Genomic DNA, 22,999 nt, shown 5'->3' on the forward strand with positions numbered 1-22,999 from the left:
AGCTAGGATGACATTGGTCAGCGCCAGGATACCCACCATTATCAGTGGTGCACTATACAAATACACCTAACATAATTCAATATGGAGTGTCAAGGAGGTGATTTAGAAAAGGCTGTTGCCAAGGAAGTAGTACCAGGGAGCAAGAAAACTGATGGCTATTGATAAAGCAAGGAAGAATATGAATAGAGAGATCATTGATTTTTCTGAAGTGAGTGGCCAAGGAGTGGTGAATCATGTTCAATGCATTTTCAGCCACAAGGGGTGCCTCAGTTATGTTATGTTATGAGGTTTTTTAGAGCGCACAGCAGCCCCGGCAGAGTGGCGTCCCGGCTCTGATAGCAAACAGAAAGGGAGGCAGATGACAGAAGGAGGCCTAAATTGAAGGAAAAAGGTGGGTCTTAATAGCCTTGCGGAAAGCTAAGTAGTTATCGATGCAGGAAATGTGAATAGGAAGTGAGTTAGGGAGTGAGTTCCAGAGTTTAGCTGCCAGTATGCAGAAATAGCGCCCACCAGCTCTTAGCCTCCTTACCAGGGGAACAACCGCCAGCTGATAACCTACCGAGCGGAGTTGGTGAGTGGGGGTGTATGTTGAGAGCAGATTGACCAAGATGCCCGGAGAGGAAAAATTCAAGATCTTGAACGCAATGCAGAGAGACTTAAACTCCACTCGTCTGGCGACCGGCAGCCAGTGAAGCCGATAGATAGCGCCAGAGGTGGTGCAGGTTCTAGGCAGGCCAAGGAGAGTACTGGCAGTTGCGTTCTGTACCCTCTACAGTCTCACAATCTCAGACTTGTTTGCCCCCAGGTAGAGCGAGCTAGCGTAATCCATTCTGGACAAGACGGAGGCCTGGATAATAACTTGCCTGATGGATGGGTCTAAATAATCCAATAGCTGTTTGTGTCCTCGTAGTATACCATAACACGTCCCTGCCACCTTCTTAGTTTGGGCCTGAAAGCTGGGAGCTGAGTCGACCTAAACACCTAGATTTTTCACCACCTGTTTGGGTGTGGGTGCACAACCCAGGGAAGCAGGCAACCAGTGTTCACTCCACATCTCTGGATATTTCCCTACCAGCAAGACCTCAGACTTGCTGGCATTGAGCTGGAGGCAGTTGGCAGTCATGCACCCTGCGACAGCAGCAAGATCGCTTCGAATCTTATGAGCGTCCCACTCACAGTCATCGGTGAGTGCAACTACCAACTGTGTATCATCTGCATATGATACTACTGTGAGCCCTCTATTCCTGGCCACCGTTGCGAATGGTTGGACTAATAGGTTGAAAAACATTGGGCTCAGAGCAGAACCCTGTGGCAGGCCCTGTTTGATGGTATGAACCGTGGAGGTGAAAGGGAGGCCATTACGTGGAAAGTCCTCTCAGAAAGAAAAGTACTGTGCTATCAAACTTCCCTCTTTTCACTATGGCAGCGTAGTCAACCGTCCCCCCCTCTAGCTAACTACTCGGGCAACTCAGATGGGCGGGTCTGGCGGAGGCGTCAGCCGTAGCAATCTGAGATATCTAGGGCAAGTAATTTCTTTGAATTCTGACCTTAACAGTGTGTGAAATGGTGACCATAGCTCCTCAAATGTGTCCACCTCCCCCGCTACCACCAGGGACATCTTTTCCATGCCTAAGACATGCCATAATCTATGTAGCCAACCAACAACAGTAGGAGGCGTGGTAGTGCGCCAGTGAATGAGTATATTCTGTATTGCCGGTCCCAGGGCGATCGCTATCTGCCTACCCTTCGTAGCTCTTAGTGGCTACATCAAACCGTTTGGCAAGCCAAGTAGAACATAGGCAGGAAAGCGGGGTAATTCAATCTCAAAGCATTGGTCAACCTCGTTCAGCACCTCCTCCCAGTAAGGAGTCAGTAGGGGACATTCCCATAGTATATGAGTGAGTGTGCCAATCTGTCCGCAGTCTCGCCAGCAGGTCTTGGGTATTGAGTGGTTCATTTCGTGAAGTTGCTCGGGGTGCGATAACAGTAAGTGGAAAGTGTGGTAAGCAGAGTGTCGTGCCCGGTAGGAGATGTGGTCCCAGTCAGTATGGCTCAGCGATCGCCCCAGCTCCCGCTCCCAACGTTCTCTCCCGGGATTGTAGATGTGAAAGGGGGGAGGTTGCAACAATTTATAGAGGTCAGAGATAAGCTTGGCGTCCGAGGAGCGAGTCACCAACCAAAGCTCATATGCCGAGAGTTTCCGGTCCGCCGAGGCTCGTACCTGCGGCTGGAGCGCCCAGTGGCGCGCCTGCATGTATCTCATGCGCTCCATCTCGGGCAGACCGTAGTCCCGCCGTAGATCCTGGAAGGAGACGGCCCCTTCCGGGCCATACATGTGGAATAGGGCGGAGCAACGGGCCGCCCGCCAGAGCTCAAAGGCTCCCGGTTCCATACCCGGGCCAAAGTCCGGGTTTCCGATTATTGGTGTAAAAGGAGAAGGAAAGGTGGTAAGGTCGTGTTTGGTGGAAACGGAGTCCCAAATCCGGAGCGGGACCCGCGTGATGAAGGACGCATAGAGGTTGGGGGGGCGGTGGGCCCTCCGCAGGAAGGGCACTTCCTGCAGCGTCCTGCCCGCCACCGCCTGGTCCTGAAACAACCAGTGTTTATCTGATTCCCACCGGCTCCACTCTACTAGGTAGCGCAGTTGAGCAGCTTGGAAATACTTGTGCAAGTCCGGCCACCAGACTCAGGCGCTAGTGTGGCTATGGCTCTCTTGAGCCTAGGTTTGCGGCCCTGCCACACAAAGCGTGTTATATCAGACTGAGTCTGTCCGAGCCATCCCTTGGGGGGTTGCAACGGGAGGGCCCGAAAGAGATACAGGACTTGCGGTAGAAGGGTCATTTTCACCGCAGCAACCCTGCCCAGCAACGACAACGTGCCCTTGCCCCAACGAGCCAGGTCCTCCTTGATCTTCTTACTTAAGGCCGTATAGTTGGCCGCGACCATAGCCGGAAGAGAGGGTGCTAGGAGAATCCCCAAATAGGGTACTTGGTCTTTAGACCAGTTCAGCGGAAAAAGCCTCTGTAAGTCAGCCCTGGTGGCGCCGGACAGCGAGATGTCGAGGGCCGCCGATTTCCCAAGGTTTACCTTGAAACCCGCTACAGTCGCGAAGGTTTCCAGCTCTTCAATACAAGCAGGCAACGACCTCCTAGGGTCGTCGAGCGTCAATATCACGTCGTCCGCGTAAAGACTAAGGGTGTGGTGGAACTCCCCCATGCGGACGCCTGTGACATTGGGGTTCTGGCGAACTCTTTGTGAGAACGGCTCCATATAAAGAGCGAAAAGCAGTGGCGACAGTGGGCACCCCTGTCTGGTGCCCCTCTCTATCGCAAATTGCCGGGAGCTGCAACCGTTCACCCTCACCACCGCGGACGGGAATCGGTAGCAGTTGAATACCAGGTGCCTAAACCTCTCTCCTATGCCAAGTTTACTCAATACCTTCTCCAAGTAAGGCCAATGCACTCTATCGAACGCCTTCTCCGCGTCAATGGAAAGGAGCATGCGTTCCTCGGGTATCTGTGAGGCCTTCTCCAGTATGTGGGTCACCCTTTTAGTATTATCGACAGTCTGCCGGCCCGGGACAAACCCGGCCTGATCCGGGTCAACCATACCCGGGAGGTGGAGTGCCAGACGTGCCGCTAGAATACTGGTGAAGATCTTCAGGTCTGAATTCAAAAGTGAAATCGGCCGGTAGGACCCGCATTCAGTCCGGTCCTTGCCCGCTTTAGGGATCACCGACACCGTCGCCTGAAGGAACTCCGGAGGGATAGCGCCCGGTTCAGAGAACGAATTAAACAGGCGCATCAACAGTGGTGCAAGGTCCTGGCAAAAGGTCTTGTAAAAGAGAGGGATAAAACCGTCGGGCCCGGGGCTTTCCCGTGTTTGAGTCTGGAGATAGCCGTAACCACCTCCTCAATCCGGATCTCCCGCTCAAGATATTGGGCCTGGTCCGGCGTAAGGGACGGGAGCGACACCGACTCCAAATAGTCAGTCTCGGCTCGCGCTGAGGGGGGGAAACCGGCGTAGAGATCAGCGTAGTAACCACGGAAAACATCCGCAATCTGGCCATCTTCGGTGACTGACCCTCCAGTGGGGGCCGCCAGTTCTTTCTTGCCGGTGCTGCTGGTGTTGTACACGGAGTTTATGTGCAAGAAGCCGGCCACACCTGTCTCCGCCAGTGTAGTATTTGTGTTTCAGGCGAAGTACAGCGTACTCCGCTCTGTCCATGTCGAGCGCGGACAGGAGCTTTCTGGCGGCCTTAAGTTGCCTTCAGACTCGAGGGGCTCCCGTCCGTTGATGCACCTGTTCTAACTCACTCACCTGGCGTGTAAGTTCGTCCTTTTTAAGCTGACAGTCTTTATTCTCCGCCGAGGAGATAGCAATAAACTCGCCGCGGAGCACTGCCTTCAAGGCGGCCCATTGCGTCGCGCGGGTGGTGTCATCATTGTCATTATTACGCTTATATTCCTCTATGGACTCGCGGATATGTTTCACCACGGATTGTTTGTGCAGCAGAGTGTCCCTGAGACGCCAGACCCCTCGCGAGGGAGACACCGGAGGTAGCCGGAAAGTGCCCTCCACCGGGGCATGATCTGAGAGAGACAGGACCCCTATGTCGGCGGCCGAGGCCAGCCCGTACATCGGGCCTGTCACCAGGAGATGGTCCAATCTTGCATAGGATTTGTGGGCGTGTGAATAGTAGAAATAGGCGCGGGCCGCGGGGTGGAGGCGGCGCCACATGTCGTGCATATCAAGATCCTCCAAACGGGAACGAACCGAGCCAGAGAGCTCTCCCGATTGTAGGCGCCTTTGCACCGACCTGTCCAGGGACGCATCAAATACCATATTCAAGTCCCCCCCAATCGCGATGTGTCTGTCAGGAGTGGATGTCACGTCTTCCAGTGCCCTGTGCAGAAACTGATCCTGATGATTGTTGGGGCTATATATGGAGCCTACAGTCAACACTAGACCCCCCCACCCTGACTCTATACGCCAGAAGCCTCCCCTTTTGTTCCGCAACCTTTTGCATTACCTCCCCTTTGAACCTCCTAGATATCATGAGTGCTACACTTGCTGTTTTGGAAGCGCAGGAAGAGAAAAGCTGCGTGGGGAACTTTGGGGTCCATAGCCTGTGACAGTCTTTAGCTAGAAGATGAGTCTCCTGTAGAAGACAGATGTCTGCCTGTGAGTCTTCCAGGAGGGACAGTACAGCCTTCCGTTTAACCGGGTTATTCAGCCTCTTCACATTCAGGGTAACAATCTTAAGGGCCATCAGTGAGGGGAATACCAGCATCGCTCTTCAAGGCGGGCACGGTCCGCCGGGCTAAACTCAAAGGCATCAGCGTGCGGCCACAGCACACAGTGATAGTAAACCACCTCATAGCACAGTACAGTCCCCGAGCCCCCAAACCCCCAACAGTGAGGACCCCCTCCCTGGAACCCCACGCACCCCCCTCTCCCCCGCTGCCCAGTGAACGCCCCAAACCCCAAACTCACCCATTCAACTCCCCTGCCCACCCCCCTCACCCCAAACCAACAGAGTACTTCATTGTCCCAGTCTGGTCCTCAACGGACAAGGCTGTAGAAAGTCGTTCAAGTGGACGTCCAGCCACCACCTCCAGCGCCCCCGCCATCCCCCACCCCCGGAACCCCTGCACCTGCGATGAAGATAGGCTACTGCAGGCTCCCCCAGAGCATGTTCAGGCCGTCAAGGCCACATCGCCATTCGCCGTAGTCCTGGAAGCCTCCTGTATGGTGCTGGACATTTCTGCCCGGATTGTAGGCGAGTCGGGTCTCGCGGGCGGCGGGGATCGCCGTTCCCCGACTAGCTGCCAGCCATCCCGCGTGCTCCGCCTGCGACGAGGCGCCGGGGTGTCCGTGTCCGATGCAGTGATTCCCAGCACTCCGCAAACATCCTGGAGGGACCGGAGCTGGTGCAGAGCTCCATTCCAGCGAAAGATGAGGCGGAAAGGGTGCCCCCACGAGTACTGTGTGCCATGTTCCCTCAAGAAGTCCGTAGCAATTTTAAAGGCCTTCCGTTTCTGCAGTGTTATTGCGGACAGGTCCTGGTAGAGAGCCACCGGGTGATCTCTGAAGCGTAAAGGCTGTTGTCGTCTGGCCTCACGAAGAATCCACTCCTTCAGGGGGAAATCCGGCAAGAAAGCTAAAATGTCCGGTGGAGGCGCTGAGGCCCTGCGAGGCCGACCAACTCTATGTGCTCTGTCGATCCGGAGTGGGAAGTCTTCCGATTCTCCCAGAATTTCACGGAACAGGGCTCCTAAGTAGGCGGCCGCATCCTCACCCTCCTCGCCGGACGGAACGCCTCGGACCCTTATGTTGTTACGTCTGGACCTGTTTTCTAGGTCTTCGGCATGGGCCTGTAGGTCAATCTGCTGGTCCCTCAGCCTCAGTACCTCCTGTTGCAAGTGAGTGATTTCCTCATCCCTAGAGTGGCCAGCCGCCTCCACTGTGTTCACTCGTTCTCCCAGGGAGTCCACCTCTCTCCGGACCTCCCGTACCTCCCCGGCCACCTCTTGCTTCAGGGCTTGAAAGTCCTCCCTCAGAGAGCTGAACAATGACTCCAGGAATGATCTAGTCACCGGGGGTTCCCCGCCTTCTGCGCCCCGAGAACTAGTCGGGGGGCTCGGAGCTGGTTGGTTCCTGTCTTGCCTCGGGGCGCCTCTTCCCAGCATGTCCGGCAAGGTCCGGTCACCTTTCTTCGACCCTCTGGCATTCGACATCGCGGAGGGGGGGGGGGATCACCAAAGCCCACGAGCTGTGGCGAGGAGGCAATACAGACCCGGGCAGCAGTGCAGCAGTGGGTGGCAATCCACACTGCTCGCGCCAATGTGGACCCGATCCCAATGAGGCGCCTCCAATCGCCGTGAGCGAGGGTTGCTCCAAGAGGCCGATGCAATCGCTCCGCTCCCGTCCAAGATGGCCGTTGGCTACGGCCGGGGGAACCAGCGCCGGTATGGCGTAGTCTCGTCTCCCGGACTATGTATGTGCTGTTCCGCTCCGCCCAAGGTTGAAGTCAAGGACCGTCCTCCCAGTGATCGTCCCAGAACACCACATCCGGCAATTCCGGCTAGGCCCGCTCTCGGGGATCGCAGCAGTCCTTCCCCACTGGTCCACTCGATGATCACATGGCTGAAGGCCGGTCATGCAAGTCGTTCAGCAGTTGGGACCAGAGAGGGGTTAGGTCTCGTGGGCCGCGAAGGCGACCGTGGGTGCCGGAGGGGCTGGCAGCGCCCGGCAGTGGCTAAGGGCGGGGCTCAGGGCCGGGCCACGTGGCGCAGGCCTTGCGGCCTACCTGATCCCCGGGCTTGCGTAGCTGCTTCCTGTCGGCTCCGCCTCCTTACTCTCCGCTAACGCGGCTCCACTCCGCCGAGGGAGGTCGTTTCAGGCCACAGCGGGGTCGTAGTGTCGGGACGCCCAGAAGCCGTTGGTCTACTCCGTGCTACTGGCCTCCCTTGCGGGGTTACCGAGGCCCCGCGATCGAGGGGACCCCGGTCCTTCCGGCGGTTCCTCTGGTGGCCCTCGCTGCGGGCCGGTTCCCAAGCGGCACCGCCGTCGCAGCAAGGAGACTGAGGGCTGCGGGCTGCTCCACACCACCACGGGGAGCACTGGGTGCGATTTCCGCTCGATCCGGGGGAGATCAGCAGTATAAAAAGGTGCAGGTTTTCCAGGGGCTCGGGAGCTCACGGCAAGAGCGTCCTCTCAGCCCGCCATCTTGGCCACGCCCCCACAGGTAGCAGTTTTAAAAAATAAATCGGGCTTCATAGGATCATGAGAGCCAGATTTGAACTTGCTGCATAGTGAGAGCAGCACATCCTGGGAGACCGGCGGAAAGGTGACAAGCGTGTGAGTGGGACGGGGTCTCCCCGGGGGTCAGAGCACTTATCCACTCCAGGAAAGGTTTTATAGATGTTTTCCACCTTGTTGACAAAGAAGGTGGCGAGAGCCTCACTGTGCTCGTTCAACGTAATAGAGGGCACTGCAGATGCCCCAGCTGATTCAGTCTGATTCAGTCTGCTTTGGGGAACAGGATGTATTTATTGTAGGTCATGGAAGTGGTAGTGGTCCATCACCACCCCCTTTTGCACCGCTTTTGGCCACCATAAGTGTGGCAGGGTATGCTCAGACGTGAGTGCCTTGCTCACTTTGCCACTGGATTCAAGCAAACCGGGCTGAAGACGGCTGGAATGCCAGAAACGGGTCCTCGGAAGCTTGTTTCCGGTCCAGGGAAGACATGGCTTGGCAGTTCGGGCTGGACTGTTCCCATGAGGCACAGGGTCAGACTGATTTGCATATAGTCATGTCTGAACTGGGGTGGCAGAATGGGCTAAAGAACGGTGCTGGATTAAACCTAGATCTTTTGACTGGGTGTGAGTGTTTGATTGATTCAGATGCTCGGTCCATCACCACCCCTTTTTGTACCGCTTTTGGCCACCATAAGTGTGGCAGGGTATTCTCAGACATGAGTCCCTTGCTCACTTTGCCACTGGATTCAAGCAAGCCGGGCTGAAGATGGCTGGAATGCCAGAAACCGGTCCTCGGAAGCTTGTTTCCGGTCCAGGGAAGACATGTCTTGGCAGTTCGGATGGCACTGTTCCCATGAGGCACAGGGTCAGACTGATTTGCATATAGCCATGTCTGAACAGGGGTGGCAGAGTGGGCTAAAGAACGGTGATGAATGAAACCCAGATCTTTTAACTGGGTGTAAGTGTTTGATTGATTCAGATGCTCCGTCCATCACCACCCCCTTTTGTACCGCTTTTGGCCACCATAAGTGTGGCAGGGTATGCTCAGACGTGAGTCCCTTGCTCAATTTGCCACAGGATTCAAGCAAGCCGGGCTGAAGACGGCTGGAATGCCAGAAACCGGCCCTCAAAAGCTTGTTTCCGGTCCAGGGAAGACATGGCTTGGCAGTTCGGGCTGGATTGTTCCCATGAGGCACAGGGTCAGACTGATTTGCATATAGCCAAGTCTGAACTGGGGTGGCAGAGTGGGCTAAAGAACGGTGATGGATTAAACCCAGATATTTTGACTGGGTGTGACTGTTTGATTGATTCAGATGCTCCGTCCATCACCACCCCCTTTTGTACCTTGGAAGTGGTAGTAACGTGGTAAAAAGAGAGGGGATGAGTTTAAAGTGTGTTTGACAGATAGAATACCTGAGTGGGAGGCTTTTCTGGTGGCGAAAAAGAGAGCTAAGGACAAGACATGGAAAGGGACTGCAGGATGAAGACAGAAAAGAAAGAGAGATCTTCATCACAATCTGAGGATGAGCTGGTGTTGGCAGGCGAAAAAAGAAGAGGAAGATGCTACAAGATTTAAAAGAAAATATGTTGTCAAATTGTTGTTAAATCTCAGTGAGTGGATAGTATTATATTCCAAAAGCGGAAAGGGACAGAATGTGCGGTAGGTAACAATTAGGGAGAGTGGTAGGGAATAGGAAGTTATTGTATAAAATAAGGGGCATATTTACAAGGCCCCTGCACCACCAGAGCATCACTTTTTAGGATGCTTCGGTGGCGCACAATGCTGAGCCATATTCACAAGGCCAAGCAAAGCCACCCTGCGTTGCTTTTCATGGCCTTTTAAATATCGCCCCCTTTCACTCATTACACTGCGTGAAAGGGGCATTCCATAGATGTTGCTGTGGGTGTTCCCACGAAACACCCATGGATTCTGACGCACTCCCAGATTTACAAGGTTTGGTGAACCTGGAATGCATCAGATTCTAACGCTTCCCCAGGGAAGGCATTGAAGTCACGCAAAAAGGAGAACTATCTCTATTTTTCCTCTTTCTATGTGTGCTGCATTCTTCAGCACAGATAGAGGGAGGAAAACGCCATCAATTATTGTTTTTGTGCAGGAAGGTGCGCCTTAGATGTGTCGTATTGCTGTAAATACAATGCATCCCTGCGCATTCCTAATGATGCCGCTCACAGCAGCAAGATGGCTTGCCTTGCCGCATCATTTTCTAGTAAATATGCTTCTAAGCTTTCCAAGAATTAGAGTGTATGGCACAACCAAAGGGTAGATTAGGAGTGCTCTGCTTGCCTCCAATAAAGAAAATTGTTCCACAAGCAATCTACATAATGAGTAGTCCTTCCTCCCAAAATGGGTCCTGCACAGAGCAGCTGGAATTGCGCTCTCTGTATGGGGAGTTCCATGGAGGACCCCAGTGCACGCTTTGTGGATGACGTCGGTGGAAGTACGGTCAGAGTGTCTCGGAGATATTGTGTATGCACAGAGGGAATTTTGTATTCCCCCTATGACAAATGATGGCCCATCACCCACCCTGGGGAGAAGGAGTGGGGAGGACAGCAGCGTTGGAATAGGGCAAAGGAAGGAAGATAAAGGTGAGGGTTTTTATGTTTTTCGGTTTGTTGGACAGGAAGCAGGCGGCAAACAGAGAACAGGACAAGGTTGGGAAAGGGATGGCAGGGTGAAGAGAGAAAGGAAAGAGATATACATGCAATGGCAATCTGAGGGTGTCTGCCTGGGCCTGTGAGGTTAGGTGGAAGAAGCTGCAAGATTTGAAGGCAAACAAGCTGTCAAGTTTTGTTTTTAAATGTGCTTAAGTGGTTAATGTTGTATTTCAATAGGGGGTGGAAGAGAACGTGGGTAACAATTAGTGGTGGGGGTAGGGGACAGGAAGTTATTGTATAGATTAAGTGTTACACAAATTAACCCCTCCCCTGCTGATGACGGAACCGCTCCGTCATCAGCTACGGTTGGGCTGTGCTGATGACGGAGCGGTTCCGTCATGGCTCGGCCGCCGCGCCTGCGCGGCGCTGATTTCGCGCCTGCGCGGCCGTTGTATTGAGCGGGCGGGTCATGACGGAACCGCTCCGTCGCCAGCACAGCTCAACCGCGGCTGGTGACGGAGCGGTTCTGTCACCAGCATGCAGCCGCCGCGCGGCCGCCCCGCCCCTTTAGCGCTGCGGCGGAATAGCCGCCGCAGCAAAAGGGTTAAGTACACAGTTAACCTGAAGAGTAGAAAACAAGTGTGCTTTGTTTACTTCCAATAAAGCAGCCTTTTCCACAAGCAATGGGTGTAGCTAGTGGTCCTTCCTATTAACAGAGATGTATTGGTGTTGAGTGCTGTAAGCACTACGATAGCCCTGTAAAAGTATCTCTGTGCTATGCTGGATAAATCCTTATTGATTTGTCCAAAGGATTCATTTGAATGTTAGACTATCCTGTGGAACAGTGCAAGCAATGCAAGATTGATAAACAATGAGATTTGAGAACAAGCACTGAGTGTGTTTGTTACTGGCCCTTTCCAATGGAGAAAGGTGATATAATGGGATAATCTGACACTGGTTCCCACTGACACTCTCAGCTACTGCAGTACCTCTGTCTTTGCCTAATACTCTTCATGATTCCAACCATCTGGCGATAAGGTTTTTGTCTCCAGAGTATGGAGTTTCTACTGTGCACTCATCATGGAGCAAACCTCAATTGGAAGATGTAGCCATCATCCTGAAGGACAGATTAGGCAGAGCGCTTCACAAACAACCAACAATATAGTTAGGCATCAACATGCTATTCCATTTGTTTAAAAAGGCTAATGTGTCCCCATCCTGATCATACAAAAGCACCCTAAATAAATGCTGTAGCACTAAAAGCTGACGAGATGTCTTATGACCATTAGTGCTTGTGAAGTCTCTCTATATCTATCGGGATTTCCCCACACACCAACATTTTTTGCCGAATCAAGATGATGAGCTACATACATTTTATGAATGTATTCCTAGTGTGCATACATTTTATACATTTTGCATTGCATATTGTTAGGGATTGTGAGTAGACTTTTGTGGTTTCGATAGTTTATCAAAATTCATCCCTGTGTTCCGTGAGAGGTAAGGGTTAAATGATATTGTAAGGAGTCTTTTTTGAATGTTCACATATGAAAACAGGTACAGCAATCTTTGCCTGACATGCTATCTTCAACGAAAACTCAGATAAGATGTTTAGTAATAGAAAAGTACTAGTGCTGGGAGATAAACGGTATTTGATAAAGTTGGCAATACATGGGAATTCAAGGCATCATGGGTGCAAAGGATGAGGCTTCGTAGTCAAAATAAGTATTCAAGTATGTTTTGCACTATGAATTTACACCTTGAGGTTTGGCAACCACACTCTATCTAATGAAGTTCTGTCTCTTTAAATTCCCCCACTCCCCGCCTGCTTACAGCAAGGTGGGCATTGATAAAGAGATACATTGCTACAGACTGTATCTGATGTGCAGTTATGCCACCATATCTGATGTACAGGCCAACAAGTCTGATATACGTGCCACCATGTCTGATATACATGCCACCATGTCTGATATACATGCCACCATGTCTGATGTACATGCCACCATGTCTGATCACAGTGTGACAAGAGAGAATCTGAGTGTGTTTTTGAGAAGGTGCAGTGGAGAGATATCATTTGATGTTCATCAGGAAATAGGGGGCATATTATCAAGGGGGTTTATCTCCGCTTTTTTGGCTTTAAAAGCCAAGAACGCGGAGATAAAATGATCTCCCTATTACCTAGCTGTCGCTAACACCAGTTAGCGACAGCTTGTATGAGATAGCGACCATCTTGGGCCCTGCTTTGCATGTCAGTGATATTTATCACTAATGACATGCAAAGTGGACGTGACAAGATGTTAGCGACTGGAAACAGTCGCTAACATCGCTATCTCCTATTACCAACTTTTGGAGATATTCGCGCTAAGCGCGATTATCTCCAAAAGCTAACACCTGCCCCATAGCAGTTCTTAGCCATGTTATCCAATGGTAGGTGGATAACATGGCTAAGAGCATTAGCTCGATAATGCATGAATATCGCTGACTTCACAGCGATATTCATGCATTTCAGCCGATTTTTATCGCTTAGGAGATAAACCTTGATAATAGCAAGGTTCCTAAGCGATAAAAATCGCCGCAGCTCGGCGATAAAAATATTGCCGCTAAGCCAACATAGCGATAATTATCGCTAGTTGTTGGTAATATGCCCCTAGGTTTTCAGTGAGAACATTGCAAGTTTTTCGATGTTTATAGGCCTGCTTTCTGACACCAAGGTGGAGTTCCTCGGTAGGAGATAGAAAAGTCAACTGCTGCACGTCCTGGTGTGTATGGAGAACTTCGGTGCTGTTTTCCCACACAGTAGGGGAAGTTTAGATTCCTCTTGTCATTTTCTCTACTTTTGATGCTCATGCGACATTTACAAGTATGCCTCTTTTGCATCATAGCGATACCAAAGTCTTCATTGAAAACGTTCTTAGTTGTGGTTTCAAATATATATTTTAATCAAATGTTTTCAGTGCTTGTCAACACACAGTTTGATGATGGATAGTGCAGCATATGTTGAAATTAAGAGAAAATAGTATTAACCTAAACAGAAGTGTACATGGGAGGCAATGGATAATTATTACATTGGTGCTTGATTCAAGGGGAGACTATACCAGCACCTGCATTGATTAACAGATTGATATTGTTATTACATTCGCCATTTTATAAGGTGCCACGTGCTTCTAGTGGGCTACTTGAAATGCCTGCAACTATTAGTAACCAATAATGTTACTTCTTGCTATTGATTGAATGGCAAGATATGTTAAGATTTGGTGTAATATAAGTACTATAAATTAATAGTAGTATGTTGATCTTACAAATAATAAAAGTTACAATCTGCATATCACTTCATGATTTTCAAGGCATGAAACATTTTAAGACAGGGTAATGCCACTTTACAGTCATGTCTATGGGCTTTATTACTAGTCTGGTGGTCCATGGACTGCCGGACTCACGGGGTGATGGCGGTTGCGGTCTTTTGACTGCCACATTATGACCAGGGCAGTCGGTCGCCCTAGGACCACAGCAACCACCAGGGATCAGAAATCCCTGGCAGTGGCCTTAAGGTCACAATATGCTTGGCAGGGCCGCAGCGGCCTCACAAAGCATATTAAGAGTTTCCTCACGCCACTCTTTTCATGACGGTGCGACTGCCATGAAAAGTGTGGCGGTGAGGAAACAAAGGGCCCCTGTGCCTCTGCACCATGTGAATGCACACAAGGGGGCACATGTGCATGCACACCAGTATCTGCACAGCATCAACTGCAGCAGTCGATGGCGTGCAGGTACTGCCTTTGATATTCCCATTGAGGTGCCTATTTCATAGACACCAAACTGGGAATGCCAAAGAACTGCCCACCAGTGAAGAAAAAACTCCTGCTCTGGCAGGCGGTTTGTACATGGGTTTGGCGGTGTGGGAGCCGGCGGTCCCGCTTTCACACCGCCAAACTCAAAATAAGGCCCTATATTTATACCTTATCCATCTATTACCACTTGCTAAAACTGTTTTTTACTTTTATGTTTCTTAAATAACAAATGAATTCGAGCAGTGAATTGAATATGCCCTCACTAAAGACATGCATTTTGATATACATAATATGCCAGGAGGCTTCAAAACTGTCTCCTGTATATTATAACAAACGAATACGACACTGCAGTGTTTCATCATTCAGAGCAAGGAGGTGTATTACTGCTCGTATTATCCAGAAAATACTTCTGGGTCAAAAGGTTGCAGAGCAACTGTAAGTCTGTAAACATTGTTGATGAATAATGAGAAGGTTTCTGATCATTAGGATCTTTGGTTGATAAAAATGCTGAATGTTGCCAGAAATATATTTATTTTCTGAGTGGTGGCAACTGAACAAACGTTTTTGGGTTAAGGGACAGGAAATTAGTTAATTTTGGACCACGTGTAGACTGTGGTGTTGAGTGACAACTGAGAGCAAAATACCTCAAGTGCAAACATGGATCAAAAGAGATACACAAGTACAGAAACATCTGTTATACTGTAATGATGATACTAAATATTCCAGACACCAAAAATGAACAAGGAGGAACAAGAAATTTCCTGACAAGTATAGACATATTTTATTTCAACATCAAGAACATATTAGACCACAGTAGTTCAGTTGTATTCTTGAGGAAAATAACTTGATTTCTTCCTGTTGGCTTCCAAAGACTCTTGTCCTTTATCGTGTTACTGTCTAAAACAACAAACACAATGATTTAATGTTAAACCCATTGCCTCTTTTTCTATTTTGCATCAACCTTTATCAAAGTAAGAGGCACACAATAAAAAGCTGCTCTTTTGACTACGGGTAACCATCTCTGTTGCCTCCACTTTTTTGGTTGGAAGTTAACATCGGCCGTGTGCTCAGGCAATAGCCATAACATGTGACTGAAAACACAGTCAGATCCATTGGGGTAAAAATATGCTCACCACTCATTCTAGAAAGCAATATATTGTCCCTTGCTGGATTAGGGTAAGGGCCTGAGTAGACTCTGGAGTGCAATCAGTTTTCTCAATGAAGAGACCTCTGTATCAATAGCATGTTTGTGCATTTGTACTATGCCAGCGGGGGCAGCCTGAAAAGTCTTGTGACTTGGCTAGATAAATATAATAAAACTTCCTAGTATTCTTGCCTGCTCGCCCTTATGGACTTACATTCTCCATAATCCCATAGGTGCCAACAGTACTATAGGAAATTTTAAGTAGCACTCACACTGACACATTGGCACCCCTCCCCCTTATTCAAGAATTTGCGTCAAACTAGGCTTTCCGGTCCCAAACCATTATGCACACTTCGCCATCCGATCAAAGCCCCATCTAATCATTAGACGGGATATTTATATTGATAGTTTGTGGAGACCTTGGATGTAGGAGACCTGGGTCCTAATTCCGTCTGTGACACTTAACTAAACGTAACTTGCTAAATAATCCTCACATTTAGCACCCCTTCCTTCAGTTTCACGCTATGTGCCCAAAACACTTTATGATTTGCATTATGATTTTAAATTATTACAATTGTACCAATAGGCCCATGGTAAATGGCTGTACCATTTGTACATATCAAATTGCCACATAATGTAATGGATGTCATGTATAAGATGGACATTGAGAGTGCTAATACTTGCAGGAGGACGCCCTTACAGATTCCAAAACCTGACCAACTGACAAAAGGTCCAACGTATTAAACTAAGGTCTGAGTGGCTGTCAGATGTTACCATATATCATCTGACTTCCAGCTGCTCTGAAACGCTTAACGGCTCTTCAACTTTGCTATTTAACAACAAAAACAAGCTGTATAAGCATCCATCCCTCTCAGTATCTAAACCCAATAGGTTACTTTAAGTCATTCTTTTATTCAACATTTTTCCTGCCAGGTCTTGAATGACATGGTGGGTCCTGGTTGAGAAAATGAGTGCTGCCCACTCATCTAGAATAGGGTGAGTGACCGTTATAGTGATATGTCAGACCTTTGGTAAATGGACCACCAGTTCAGAGGCTTACAATGGTGGAGTCAGACACTCCGCTGAAGTATATCTGGTGCTACCTCTGACTTGAAATTGAGCACACCACTCACTAGTTTGAAAGGGTCGGGGGAACACTGATTTACAGTCACTCAAATATCACCTAAACTATCTATTACTGTAAACTGATACGCCACATCTACCAAGTGACCCATGTAATGCATAAACTTTCAGCCAGTACTTGCTTTAAAGCCCACACTACTTTACTGAGTTTGAAGGTTCAGATTTATAAAGGAAAAAGCATAAATGTCATCAAACACCTAGAACAGTTGACCAAAAAACCAATGGCCGGAAGACAGAGTCAGAGGTAACAATCGGCCCACCCGGCAGTACTAATCCCTTGTCCTATCTTTCTTACATCAACCTCCCTCGCCTTGGCAGGCAGCACAGACAAGCAGATTCCAGCTTCATCTTTTCCACTGTAATGAAACATCTTACACTACTCACTCTACCAGTGTTTAACAAGTACAAAGGGGTACCTACTTGAATACACATTTGAGAAACACTATCCCACCCCACCACAATCAATTTAACATTAGGCACTCTCGCATCAGAAATGTGAATGATATGGGAAAACTAACACACTCTAGAAAGTAAGATCCTTTGGCATTCTTTCTAGCCCCTATAGACAACTCTATATCCCATTCTTGATTTTGAAGAACACTTACATAATAATAGAAATGAAGGCGTCTTACATTTTTTAATGACACAAATATGCTTTACAAATATTCTTCTCAGCTACAATTCCCAATTAAAATAGTATTACTTCTTTTACAAAACGTTTATTGATAGCCATGTAAGTGTCTGTATCTGATATTAAATTACGACTAACATTACACTACAAAGAACACAATGCCTTTTGGCATACAAGTGCTTAGATATAAGCGGCATTTTATTTGTACACTTTATTGGTTTAAACTTTTGTGGGGGGTATTTGTGAATCTGTCCTTTTTAAATAGACATAATAGTGATAACCAGCCTAATTCAAATATCTATCATCCACAATCAGCCATGGTTTCTGACACTTTTTGTTTTTAGTCATATGAGTTTTTATGCTGGTGATCTAACATACCTGTTTGTGTACATTTACACTAGGTGATCCAACAGTGGCTATCCCATAGTTTGTCATATAAACATTGGAACTGCGTTGGGGGGATTCCAGGTCCCATACTGGAACTAAAATTAAAAGAGAGACCATTCATTAAAAGCTGGGATAGTGCTTCAAATTGTTTTTTAAAAATTTCTAAAAACATCAAAACATTGCGGGAACACTGCAAACCCACTGTGAGGGAGCATTATGTAACACTAACCGCAACATCACGGAAGACATATCTTCTACATAGAATTTAACTGACCCTTTTTAGAGTAAACACTGTGCACTCCATAGTTTCATCCCTCTAAGCTTGATGTCAGTCCCGCCGAGCTCCTCTAATGCCCATGCAATTATCAATCAGCACAAAATTGTAGTAAACTTGTAGTAAAATCTGATTCACACATCATGTGCTGAGCCAGTTGCTGTAAACATTTCAGTGATGCTTCTGGGGTCAGTAACAGGACAAACCCGTTACATACTGCACATATAGGGGCACATGCATCAAGCATTTTTGGAGTCGCAAACGGTGCGATTTCTTAAAATCGTCCGTTAGCGATTCCAAAAATGCTTTTTGGAATGCATCAAGCATTTTTAGAAATCGCACATTTTTGCGATTTCTAAAAATGCGATTGCTTTTAAGAAATCGCAAATTTGCGATTTCTTAAAAGCAATGCATGATTACTTTCATAATTGCGAATTCGCAATTAGGGTGTCAAATTTACCGAGTGCTTGAACCACTCGGTAAATTTGCAAAAAGTGTTAAAAACGCTGCAAAAGCATTTTTTACACATTCATGTTACGGACACGCATGTCCTTAGGACATGTGTGTGTGCAACATGATGCGAAAACAACATTTCATGGGCGCAGGGGGGGGTCATTTGAACCCCCCTCTCCACCCTTGAAATGCAATCAGGATTTGCGATTAGCAAAGTGCGAATTCGCAATTCCCATTCATTCCTATGGGCATTTTAGCCCATAGGAATGAATGGGAATTGCAAATTCGCACTTTGCTAATCGCATAATATTTGAGAATCGGTAAAAATTGCGATTTTTACCTATTCTCAAATATTTTGAGAAAATGTACATGCATCCCATTTTGCATTTCCTAATTTGCGATTCCCTAAAAATCGCAAATTAGGAAGTGCAAAATGAAACAATGATGCATGTGGGCCTTACAGCCTATGTACATGGTCAATGTCCATAGGCACAGTATAAAATTTACTTTGCAGATGTTTATTTGATCAAAAATATCAAGTGTAAGATTTCTTGATCAGAACTGTCAACAACTACTCTGATAAGATCTATCCACGTTCTGAAATATCTTTCATGATTAATGTTTTGGAATTGCCACCCTTTGCTGCTGCCTGAAGAATTAACATTGTCAAAATGGCAGTGTTCTCCTTGTTTGTACTCCCTATGACAAACAAAATATATATTAATCCCATCAAATCTACTATTGTTTAAACAGAGGAAAGACTTGAAGGATAGATGGAGAAAATGTTGGCATGCACTTGAGGACGGTGGGTGGGCTGGGTTTAGGGTTGGATTGGGATAAAAAATAGGCCCGGCATGCAAAAAAAAAAAAGTGGCCCACATTGCCAGGTTGCCTTTCTGCAAAACACTGCTTCAGCAAAGTTTTATGAAACAAAGAGGGCGGGGGTTTCTGACAGAGGAATGTTTTCTTAACTTTATTAAAATAGAATAAACTGTTGGATTAGGTCACACTGGTAAACCACACATTAATACAAGTGAGACCACTTATGCTCAGGCCCCCTGGCTCCCTCAATCTGCATATATTATTTGGCCGACCCAGAGACAGAAAGGGAGTGACACCTCCGCCCGTTGGTAAAACAGAAGTAACTACTGGTCAAACTGGCGGCATTTGAATAGCACAGACACCGCCTACATCGGCCCCCAGGCTGTCCAGAAATGTGGCCCAAAGCTGGAGCTCGGAAACCTGCCCCTCGGCCATTGCCCAAGTGCCCGCCTTACCAATCCGACCCCGGCTTGGCTTAGTTTACAAATGATTATAGAGAACAATGGGCCTTGAACTTGCAACTGCATACTGCTGTATTAGTTAAACAATATGTGCCTGAACCTCAGACTCTGAGTCTTTTTTTTATTAGTTCCAGCACTTCAATGTTTTTTTTCAAGATCCAATTTATATAGGATATTTGTAGGATCTGGTACAGACTGCAATTATCTAAATGTCATTTATACTGTCTTTACTTTGGCACAGGATACTGTAGATATGCATTAAAATAGGTTTCCTTATATTTGTCATCTTTCAGAAATCGAAAATCTCTGTACTCTGTTTAATAGTCGATAACCATTAAAATGGTGCTTTTTTTTTTACTACAAAGACTGTATCTGTTACAACCGAGCATTATTTGGACAAGCCTGTTGTATTCGACCAAGGAGTCCATATACCCCATTTCTATCACTGCTCTCAAGTTATTTATAATAATGAATCATAGGCACTGACAGTGTTATTCGCATGTAAGCTTGCTACAAATGGGTCTGAACCCTTGATGGGAAATTTGAACTGCCCAAGTCCAGCAGCAAAGAAGTTGACAACTGAACTAATGAGACAGATCTGATAATCTGGATGTACTTCAGCTCATTGGGCCTGGTATTATGAACTGCTGCCGTTATTAAACAAATGTAGAGTCCAGCATACCAATGCAACATATATTCCGACTCCCAAATTCTGCAGCAGCCATTGGGCACTGAAGCTCCTCCACCACTGTAACACTGAGCCACCGAAAACCCAAACAGAAATAATTTTCCACCCCTACTTCCATTTGAAGTAGTCCATCTCATTGCATAGTCCTCTGCCTCCTTGATACAGTCTTCTTGCCCCTCACCTTTTGGTAATAGAAGCTCAGTCTCAAATCTGTTGCAGCATGTTTCACAGGTTTTCACTTCTTCCTTGGTCCTAAAATAAGAAAATGCAATGATATGACTGATTGAGCAGTTTAGTAAACACCACAGTGAAGGTGATGTCACTAGTTCTCACTATTTCATTGGTGTAGCTATGGCCCAACCTGCGGAAGGCAGAAATTGCCTGCTAGCAGAAGGGCTGTGTGAATTTAAAATGGCGTCTTCTTAGAGAGCAAAGTCAACAAGCAAACAGTGGTTCCCAATGGTATGCCTTACAAATATCCAAAAATCAATCAATATAATCAACAGTACAAAGCTTAATCAATATTTAGGAAATGCACGACATTAGTTAATGTTCATCATCGACATGGCCATATCGTAAGGACTTGAATTCAGTGGCATTAATGTTGTATTTATTTTCATTGCTCACATATAAACACAATAAAAAATGCTCATGTATTCACACATGTGAGGTTCGAACTGAACTAAGTGTGTATATTTATATTTTCAGGCAATGGACTACCCACTCTCAAATAATGGCATAAGGCCGACTCCAAAATGCATGTTACTTGCCTGCATATTGGAGGTCAAACATGCTGCAGACATCGCCAAAACTATCCTCCCATTTGAATTGGACAATCCATTCCTCACTGAAACTTGACTAAATCAATGGTCTACACCCCTGCTTGATATCCTAGTAGCTTCAAACTACATCACCCTGCATCTAGACTGTCTGCAACAACAGGTAGGAAGGATTGCAATCATCCACGATTCCACGATAATTCCCTGCATGTCAAGAACTTCCCAGTGGACAGCCTCACATCTTGTGAATTTAGCTAGGTACAGAAATCCTAACAGATGGCAGGTTGCTGGCTAAAGTACACCTCATTATCACACTCTGGGAGAGAACCAGGGGCTAGATGTAGGTAAAGGAATATGCTACTTACCAGTATGCATCTGTTCTTGGCATAGAGGGCTGCAGAGAGGTACATTATGAATAGATTGCCATCTGGTGTTGGGCTCGGATGATTGCACTTTGTTTTTCTCTTGGAGAGTCTTTTGTATCTTGGTGACTCCTCCTTTGGTTGGTAGTGCGCATGGGCATCGGCTCCATCCTTAGATTGTTTTGCCATAGTAGGGTTAGATGGAGTAGTATGATAGAATACAGATAGGAATGCCCATGTAAGTGTATCTAAATAAGATAATGTTGGAACAGACACAGGTTTCCGGGGAGGCTGGGAGGGCATGTACCACTCTGCAGCCCTCTATGCCAAGAACAGATGCATACTGGTAAGTAGCATATTCCGTACGAGGCATATGGGCTGCAGATGGTACATTATGAATAGACTATACAGCAGTTCTCTCCCTAGAGGTGGTTGCCTGTGTCTGTTGCAACTGTCTGAAATAAAGTCTTTAATACAGCTTGTCCCACTCTAGCTTGTTGTGTTGTGTGCACATCTACACAATAGTGTTTTGTGAAGGTGTGCGGTGTAACCCAGGTAGCTGCTTTGCATATGTCATCTAGTGGAATGTTTCCCAAAAATACCATAGATGCTCCTAGTTTACGTGTAGAGTGAGCTCTAGGAGGAACAGTTAATGTTCTCTTTGTTTTTAAGTAGCATATTTGAATACATTTTACAATCCATCTGGCAATGCCCGCTTTAGAGATGGGATTGCCCTTATGTGTAGGAGAAAACGCAACAAATAGCTGTTTTGTCTTTCTGAAAGTTTGTGTTCTTTCTATGTAGTACAATATTGCCCTTCTAACATCCAATGTATGTAGGGCTCTTTCCGCTACTGTTTGAGGTTTTGGAAAGAAAACCGGTAATTCCACTGACTGATTGATGTGGAATGCAGAAATTAACTTTGGTAGGAATTTTGGGTTTGTTCTAAGAACCACTTTATTTTGGTGTAACTGCATGAATGGTTCTTGAATCGTAAAAGCCTGCAACTCACTTACTCTTCTAAGTGACGTGATAGCTATGAGGAAGGCCACCTTCCATGTGAGGAATTGTATTTCACACCTATGCATAGGTTCAAAGGGTGGCCCCATTAGTCTGGAAAGTACTATGTTGAGATTCCAGACTGGGGAAGGTGGTCGTCTTGGTGGAATGACTCTTTTGAGTCCCTCCATGAAAGCTTTAATTGCTGGTACTTTAAACAGGGAAAGATGTTGCCTGTTTTGTAGGTACGCCGCTATAGCTGCGAGATGAACTCTGATAGAGGTATATGCTAAGTTACATTGCTGCAAGTGTAGTAAATAGCAAATGATTTGTTTAGTGGATGCGTCCAGAGGGTTGATGTGCTTACTGTTACAGTGTATAGCAAACCTCTCCCATTTTGCTGCATAGCATGCTCTGGTGGTAGAATGTCTTGCTTGTTTAATGATTTCCATACATTCTGGTGGTAAATCTAAATATCCAAACTCTATGACCTCAGGAGCCAGATCGCTAGGTTCAATTGTTTGGGATCTGGGTGCATTATTTCTCCATGGTTCTGTGTAAGATGCATGGGTAATAATCTTAGTTTTTGATGTGGCACCTGTGAGAGTTGTAGTAGCGTGGTGAACCACGGCTGTCTTGCCCACGTGGGTGCCACTAGTATCATTGTCATTGAGTGTTGCTGCAGTTTCCGA

General features: G+C 47.2%; 1 protein-coding gene across 1 annotated transcript in view; it reads right to left on the minus strand.

Moving 5' to 3' along the window:
* Nucleotides 1–15,025: 15,025 nt before the first annotated feature.
* Nucleotides 15,026–22,999, minus strand: part of LOC147733239 (malignant fibrous histiocytoma-amplified sequence 1 homolog) — a 196,805-nt gene continuing 188,831 nt past the window's right edge. Inside the window, exons 9-11 of the mRNA XM_086957801.1 lie at nucleotides 20,349–20,419; nucleotides 17,461–17,564; nucleotides 15,026–15,061 (exon numbers count right to left, since the gene is read on the minus strand). Coding sequence (XP_086813927.1) covers nucleotides 15,047–15,061; nucleotides 17,461–17,564; nucleotides 20,349–20,419 — 190 coding nt within the window. The 3' untranslated portion in view covers nucleotides 15,026–15,046. The remainder of the gene's footprint in view (nucleotides 15,062–17,460; nucleotides 17,565–20,348; nucleotides 20,420–22,999) is intronic.

Source organism: Lissotriton vulgaris, chromosome 2_1, assembly GCF_964263255.1.
Source record: "Lissotriton vulgaris chromosome 2_1, aLisVul1.2, whole genome shotgun sequence".
NCBI lineage: Eukaryota > Metazoa > Chordata > Amphibia > Caudata > Salamandridae > Lissotriton > Lissotriton vulgaris.